The 8086-nt window shown below is 47.4% G+C and overlaps 1 protein-coding gene across 5 annotated transcripts in view; it reads left to right on the top strand.

Annotated features, from left to right (window-relative positions):
- The first annotated feature begins 3447 nt into the window (after positions 1-3447).
- The window catches only part of Runx2 (RUNX family transcription factor 2), a 193272-nt gene continuing 188633 nt past the window's right edge, over positions 3448-8086 (top strand). For 2 of the 5 annotated variants that reach the window (XM_063238786.1, XM_013156585.2), the window contains exon 1: positions 3450-3903. In XM_063238786.1, the coding sequence (XP_063094856.1) occupies positions 3580-3903 (324 nt within the window). In that variant the 5' untranslated portion in view covers positions 3450-3579. Of the gene's footprint in view, positions 3904-8086 lie in introns of all 5 variants that reach the window. The other 3 variants (XM_063238787.1, XM_063238784.1, XM_063238785.1) reach the window with 2 other exon arrangements.

The following is an 8086-nucleotide window of genomic DNA, read 5'->3' as shown; positions in this document are numbered from 1 at the left end:
ATTATGTTTATATCTTCTTGGATATCCATTTTTCAAGAAAAAAAGTCCACTCTTTTTTATGCTGTAATATATAACTGAAGAGGTGAGTATTTTTGAAAAAGAATTGTGCTGGTGATTTGTTCTGGACATTTTGATATAGAAGAAAATCTAAACTCAAGGATGAGGTGAAGTTCACTATAACACAGAATACGCACATGTAAAACCTTATAATTTTCCTGTGTGCCTGCTGTTAGTTACCAAGCGAGGACTGAGGGGTCTGTAAAAATGTTTTCTGTCTCTAAGTATAATGCTCAGAGCCAAGACATCATCAGTTCCAGGCCCCAGCTGAAAGTGTGAATGTTCGGCAAGAGGATATTTTTGAAAGGAGACTGAAAATCCACTGTGCCAGATACCTAAAACGTTGTTAGGGTATTCAGTGGAAAATTTCATTTCCACATTATAAATAACTGTAGGATATTTTAAGGCATCCAAGACTAGTAACCTCCAAGAGCTGCTTATATTAGTTCCACTGAAATGCTTAATGGAGGGAGAATGCCGAGGAAAGCAATAAAGCTGAATTACCGGATATGATTAATTAAAATAAATAATCTCACCATTGATGGAATTGCCCTTAAAACCTCTAACCATTGAGGCCCGCATACTTCACTGTACACTAAGTGAAACAGAAAAAACAAAACAGGGCTGGAGAGAAAAAAACCCAAAATGATTTCTTAGATTCCAGAGCCCTAGAATATTTCTTAAAAAAAAAAAATAAATAAAAGCCCCTCTGGAAGTCCATATTTGAAATATTGACTGTCAAGGCCTTCAAATTTCCCTTGGTTCCCTTGGTTTTGTGAGTTTCTTGGGAAGAGGTCGAACTCCAGAGAAGGCGGAATAGCACCTTCCGAGGAATCTCTACCGTCCTGTGGCCACAGAAATAATAATCCGTCTCCTGTACCCCCTGCCCTGCTTTGCAGTCCCCATATAAAACAAACAAAACAGGCGTCTCTGTTAGGCAGTGGAACAACGCGCCCCAATTAAAACTGCTCCACTAAGGGGGGCAGCATGAATGTGAGTGTTGGAACGGGGAGGTCGATGTGCAGAGGTGAGAGCAACAGAGGCTGTGTAGGGCAGGAGAGCCATGGGTGCAGTCTGTCTTGTTTTTTGAGGGGGAAGCCTGGCTTCCTTTCCTGGCTGGGGCGCCTGTCGCGGCAAATTTGCGCACGCACTAGGCGCGTCGGTACCCAAGGTTAGAGCTCTCCCCTGTGACCAAAAAGATAATTAAAAGTTCCAGGCGCAGCAGACAGCGCAGCTTCTCGCGGCTCCCCGTAGGTCTCGCTTCCGTGGGTTCTCGCACTCGCAGGCTGCGTGAAATAGGTTGGGCAGGGCGTCAGGCATCGGGCAGTGCCCAGGGGCTTCTCTACGTCTAGAGCGGTGGCCGTAGGCGGACAGGGATGGGAGCCGGGGGGCGCAGCGCGGTTTTGGTGCTTGGATGGATCTGAGCGAGAGGCGGAACTCGAGGACAAAGTAGGAGAGGGAAAGACTCGCGGGGGAGGCGTGGAGCTGGACCTGAAAAAGAAATTGGAGGAAAAAAGAGAGACAGGAGGGAATAGTGAGCTCCCCACCTCCTTAGACAGGAGAATACTCCTAGGGATCCCAACCCACCCCCGCTCGACCCCCTGACCATCTCTTGTCACGCGACCCTGGTCCCTGAGGTCCCGCAGCCGCGGCCAATCGGTTCTGTACGGGCATCTGGACCCCAAGGAGTGCACCTCCCAGGGGCTGGGAGCAGGCAGCTCCCAGCCATAGAAAACCCTATTAAAGGGTAGGTGAAGAGGTTTAAGTGGGACCACAGGAAGTGAGCGATGACCTAGCTACCTTCCTCCCCAACTACCCCAGGGGCAGGAACTCTAATTTTTCATTTCTTTCATAAAATTACGTATGGTGTTGTCAACCAGGAATCATTGGGACTTCGTGGCAAAGGACTCTTTTGAGCGCATTTTGTCAGGGTTTGGAAGGTTTAAAAGATGGTAACTCTTTTAAACTCTAAGAGCCGAAGCGGTACCCGGAGAGCGCAGGGCCCGCGGCTGTCTCCGGATGCAGCGCGATTCCCGCTTTGCGCGCGCCTGCGGCGCGGCAGGTTCTAAAGGCGCTCAGTCTGGGGCTGGTCTGGGACACCCACGTGCTGCTGACTCTCATCAGCGTAATGATCGCCTTCGCCAGAGTCGTGTCTATATAAACCGCAAAAACCTAATCATTAGAAATCCCGGCCTCCAAAAACCACATTTTAGGTTTAAAAAAAAAAAAAAAAACTGCCGCTGTTTTTCCCGTGCTCCTTCATCCTCTCGACCGCAACGTTTGGGGGATCCAAAGATCGCTTTTTAAACCCACATTGGGAAATAAATACATAAATAAATAGCCATTGAAACATTTGAAATTTTTTATTTTATTTTATATCCCACCCCCAACCCCCGGAGCGGCCAGAAAGCGAAGACACTCGATTTAATAAAAGATTGAGATTCATGGAAAACTGCTAACCCTCCACCCTCCAGCAAGGGCTTCGCAACTTATTTTAATGACCAAACTGACAGTTTTCCAGTTCTTTAAAAAACTCATCCTTGTTCTCTAGGAATGACAAGAATGAATACATAAGAAAAACGAAGTGTCCAGCCATCCACATGAGTTGCTAAAAACTTTTGACAAGTCCCCTCCCCATCCCTCATGCACACCTCGGGGTCCCCCTCCCCATTTTTTGGTGTCACCTAAGGCAAAAAGTCCCGAATCCTGCAAAATCTCTTTTCTCACGGAGCCACTGCGCAGGGTGGGGTGGGTGGGGGAGGGCGACGCGCCGAGAAGTCAGCAGGGACGCGCGAGAATTTTCCTTCCTCCTCTCCTGTATCTGCGGCAAAAGCCACCGGCAGCGGATCAGCCGGCGGCGGCGGCCAGTCTCACCCGCCTAGCAGGCTTCTGTCCCGCGCGCTGGGGACCGGGTCCTGGGAGTGCGGCTGCCCAGTGCCAGAAGCGCGGCACAGCGCAGCGCGCGGCTCCTCCTCGCGGCCGGCGGGCGGCGGCAGCGGGCGAGCCGCGGACCGGGAAACCGGCGCCTGGAGACTCCGGCGCCCGCCTGCGGGGACTCACCTCCGGGCCCTCTTTGCAAGAGGGACGCGGGGGTTCCGCGGAGAGCAAGAGGGAGCGCGCAGAGAGCGCGCCCGCCGTGGCCGGGCGGAAGGAGCCGCGCCGGTAGGAGGCGGAGGAGGAGGAGGAGGAGGAGCAGGACGCGGGGCGCGGGGCCTCGCCGGCCGCGGGGGACCCAGAGCCCGCTCTACGTCTCGCTCGCACGGGAAGGGAGCCCCGCACGCCGCATGCGGTGCCCGAGGACCCGGCCTGCCCGCCCTGCGCCGCCTTCCGCACTCTCCGAGTTCCCGCGGCGGCCGCTCCGCGTCGCCCGCTGACTCCGCCCGCCGCCGGCTCGTCGGACTTGACTCCTCACCTCTGCACCCCATCACCTCGTCCCCTGCCTCCCCCTCGATTTCCTCCTCCTCGCCCCCCGCTTCCACCCTCCCGCCCCTCCCCCGGCCACCGCGCTAACTCGGGGCTGTGATGCGTGTTCCCGTAGATCCGAGCACCAGCCGGCGCTTCAGCCCCCCCTCCAGCAGCCTGCAGCCCGGCAAGATGAGCGACGTAAGCCCCGCGGTGGCCGCGCAGCAGCAGCAACAGCAGCAACAGCAACAGCAGCAACAGCAGCAGCAGGAGGCGGCGGCGGCCACAGTGCCCCGGTTGCGGCCGCCACACGACAACCGCACCATGGTGGAGATCATCGCCGACCACCCAGCCGAGCTCGTGCGCACCGACAGCCCCAACTTCCTGTGCTCCGTGCTGCCCTCGCACTGGCGCTGCAACAAGACCCTGCCGGTGGCCTTCAAGGTGAGAGGCTGCGGCCGCCCCCGCCCCCGTCCCCTGCCCGCCTCTCCTTGCGCGTCTGGCCCGCGTCCCCTGGGTCTCCGCTGGGTGTCACCTGTGCCCGAAGCCGGTCCCTTGTCCCTGGATCCCAGGCACCCGGCGGCTGCTTCCCGCCCCCTTCCCGACTAGTGTCCCGAGCTCTGACCTCTATCCCGCACCTCAGTGTGCTCGCCGCCCACCCCAGGTCCCCTCCCTAACCGCGTGCGTCTAGCTGCTGAGGACCCTCCCGGGCTGGGGCCGGTGTTCTCAGGGTGCTGGGAAGCTGGGGCACAGAGTGCTCGAGAGGGTCCCGGGCAGACCGAGCCACGCCGGGCTGAGACGAGATCGCCTTCGCCCAGGGAAGGCGGGGCGCCTGGGTCCCTGGCTGTGGCCAGGATGCCAGGATGCCGGAGTGTGGGAGCCCCGAGAAGCTTGGACTCCTCTGGTTTGAAAGCCCAGGCAAAAGGTCACAGCAGTGCTCTGTCGTTAGTTTTAGGGGGTCCCCAAGGCCAGCCTGTGGGACCCGTTAGCTCCCAGCTGCAGCGGGGTGAGGGTGCGTGGTTCCTTTGGCCCAGGGTGCAGACGGGTCTCCGGGCGGCCCTCGCCTGGAGGAGACGCGAAACCCAGGCTGTCCACACATGCAACTGGACGCCGGGGTAGAGGGGCAATGAACCAGGCGGGGCAGCGGGCACGCTCTGGAAAAGACGCCCCTGAGCCCGGGTGGGTCGGTGGGTGGGTGCGCCCCTGCGCGGGTCCCCTGGCTGAGGGGTCTGAGGAGAGCGTGGTAAACAGGATTTGGGGAAGGAAAAAGAACGACAGAGGATCTGTGCCAGTGCCTCCGTGGGACCTCGGGGCTGTCCTCCCACGGGTCCCGGACAGTGCCCAGTGGTGGATCGCTTTACACCCCCACGCACCACTTTGGGTTCCGGGTGTGGGAGAGTGGAAAAAAGAGGAGTCTAGGTCAGTTAGAGCCAGTTAGCCGGCTAGGTCTGTATCGGAACAGAAATCTGAATGTATTGTTATGAAAGGGGATGCTGTGCGATCCGGGACAAGTTTCATTTTGCAACTAGCTCCAGAAATGGTCTTTTCCCCCCAATTGTCACATCTCTCTAAGCACTCATTCTGTAGGTTAACACTTTCTTCCTTGAAATATGGGAAGGTCAGACTATGTGTGCATTGTAGAAAATTAAAGCTCCATTGAAGACTATCTTTCAAGATGCTCTTATTGTCCGAAGATTCAGAATTTTCTAATTAGCCTAATGGGGTGGTGGAAATTTGCCAACGCCCCCCACAGCATCCCCAAATCAAACCAAAAACCCCAAACCATTAATGAGAACAGCAAAAAGTACAAATGAGTGGATGTTTTGTCTATACAATGCTACACGTGAGACTATATGGGCACGTAAGGATAGGTGCTTACGCTTTGAAAGTGTTACTTGTTTGATGTTCTATGTTTAGCTAGACATGTTTAACGTGTAACTGTCTCGAACAGTTCTCTTGCATTAATAATGCTGAACTGACTTTGAGTATGAGAGTTCTGGGTAGAAAGAATTTTTTGGCACAAAGACAGAGTGCTGTTTAGTTTGAGCTATTTGGTTTGGTTGTTATCTAGGTTTTCTCACTACCATCCTTTTAAAGCTGTTTTGAAAATAAACTTCTTGCTTTGCTATTAATCATAGTACTAATTACACAGAGCACATTTTTATTATTTCAGCCAGTAGACCATAGATTACACAAAACCATAGTACATTGAATAATTTATATTCATAGAAAAATCAATCGAGTTTATCTAAAAATAGACTCTCAATGTTTTAGCATCTCCATACTCGTGTTTAGTAAGGATTGACAAAGGAGGCTGATGGTGGAGTCACTCAGAATAGAAATTTTGTCTCTTTGCTTAAAATAATGTATGGATATTTAGATATTCAGATTTTGGGGACTATTTTTTTATCATTTTCCCTTGAATGATGTAAAAAAAAAACGTTTTTAAACAAAACCTTCCTTTTGGAATAAAAGCCTGCGAGCAGTAGACTTTCTACACTCTTGCAACATAATCAAATACATCTGCAATGGAGAAATACTATGAAGAAGTCTCTGTTTTAAAAGTGGTGACAGCAATTTGGCTATCATATTCAGAGCTATGTACAGAATAAATTATAGTGTTAGGTGGATAGCAGATAGGTATATGCAGTTTAAAACACACACAGAGAACTTAATTGTGGAGAAGTCTGGTATTCAAATCAATACAGTATTTATTGAGTTCATATTTTACATCTGGGACACTGAGCTGGGCACTGCAAAGAATTAGAACTGAATTCAGTAGAGTGTTTTGATATAATAATTTAAAATAGTACTTCAACATGATAGTGACAGTGTATTCCATTAAGAAATAAGGAATGTTTAGTATGGTGCATGTGACCTTGTTTTGAGATTATATAAAAATAATTTATACTTCAACATGTAAAAATGCAAAAACAACTAATATGTGTTATATAAAGTTGTTTGTTAGCATTGTATCTTTAACAGAGTTTTGCAGTTTTGAAATGTTCACTTCCCCCAGGTGTCAAGGAAATGGAAATAAATATTTTTAACATTTCTTTCAGGTGTACTTCACCGAGAGCTTAAAATAGTTAAAACATATTATTAGGGGACCCCAGGCCCTTTCTGTCCCAGATAATGCTAGTGACAAAGAAGTAGTTTGCGACTTCAGCTCATTAACTGACGGTCAGGTAGAAATAGTGGAGAAAACGTGTCAACTCTGAATCCAGTAGCATCCTTCAGCAGGCGTCTGTCAGCATTTCCAGTGAAGTCTGGTGTTCAGGGTTCATAACTAAGTTGTTGTAAATAGCTTCAAGCTGAAACACTACGCAGAAAATTTAAGTCCAGATGTATATTTAAAACAAAAAGTAACGCAAGCCTATAGCACTGTTTTAAGTTAGAGAACACTGGACTATATATATTTACTAGTTTCATATGTTTTTCTGGCAATGTTAAAGAAAGAAAACATATTTTTAGATATATGATCTAAAGTTAATTTTGTGTCTTTAGTAATACCCTTTAGTATTATGAAAAGAGTTTCAAAATGACAGAGCAATTTCTATTTGAAAATAATTTTTGACATCATTGGCCATTTTTTCTCTCTTCAAAAGCAAGACACTAGTAAGTTATATTTTTTCTACATATTTAAAGATCAGATTTTATGTTTTTATCTTTCTAAATCTAACTACATCTAAATGTGGGAAAATAGATTATTAAACCTCTCAATTCCTTCTTAAGAGTAATACAAATTGTTATATAAAATATGTAAATCAGAGTAGATTTCAGTTTGTGTAAATACAGACACATTTTTTCTATTATGTCTTTAAACACAAAGCTTAAAGTTGTATTTTAGCATTGAATATAAAATTAATAAATTAGAACAAATAATTTCAGAGGGAAAATATTTTTTAAATTTTAGAAAACTTATATTTGAGAAACAGCATAGTACATATCTTTCATTATTTTTTCCTCCTGTGGAGCTACCGTTTATATAGCCTTTCAACAATCCCAAAGTATCTATTGTTAGATAATCCAAACCGTCTTGAGACATGGCACATAAATGGTTGGCTTTATTTGAAGGCATTTCTATCAAAATTTTTCTTTGGCATATATTTTAAAAAATAATGTATTTTATTTACTCATTTTCTTTAGAGTTCTATTGGCCTTTCAAATTTAGTTAACTGTAGTATTGGAATTTTTTTCATATTTACTTAAAAATGGAATATAATTTTTACTTTTTGCTAATTACTGGTTTGCTTTTATTTGTATGGCAAAGAAAGATTTGATCAGATCTTATCTTGCAAAGTAATTGCACTTCAATTGTACTCACATACAGTGTGCCTAGTGATGTTGACCTAGGAGAGTAATTGATTAGCTAAGACTGGACTCTTATCCATGGAGATGTCATGAGAAATCTTAATTTCTAATACTCAAAGAACAAAGAAACAGTTTTAAGGGTCTCAGTTAATCTTCCATTGTTCCTCTTTCAGAGTGATTCAGTTTTAGTCATAACGCGTCTCAGACGAAATTTCAATAGCTTTGCTGAAGTTTAAAGACCCTTTTGCTTTATTTTGTACAAGCTGCATATCATGTGATTTAAATGCTAGTTATAGTAAGGTGTGCTAAATAA

The sequence above is a fragment of the Cavia porcellus genome, unplaced genomic scaffold (genome assembly GCF_034190915.1).
Source record: "Cavia porcellus strain 051 isolate PalLab524CR breed Dunkin Hartley unplaced genomic scaffold, mCavPor4.1 scaffold_28, whole genome shotgun sequence".
NCBI classification, from domain to species: domain Eukaryota; kingdom Metazoa; phylum Chordata; class Mammalia; order Rodentia; family Caviidae; genus Cavia; species Cavia porcellus.
This window is presented reverse-complemented; position numbering and strand designations above follow the sequence as displayed.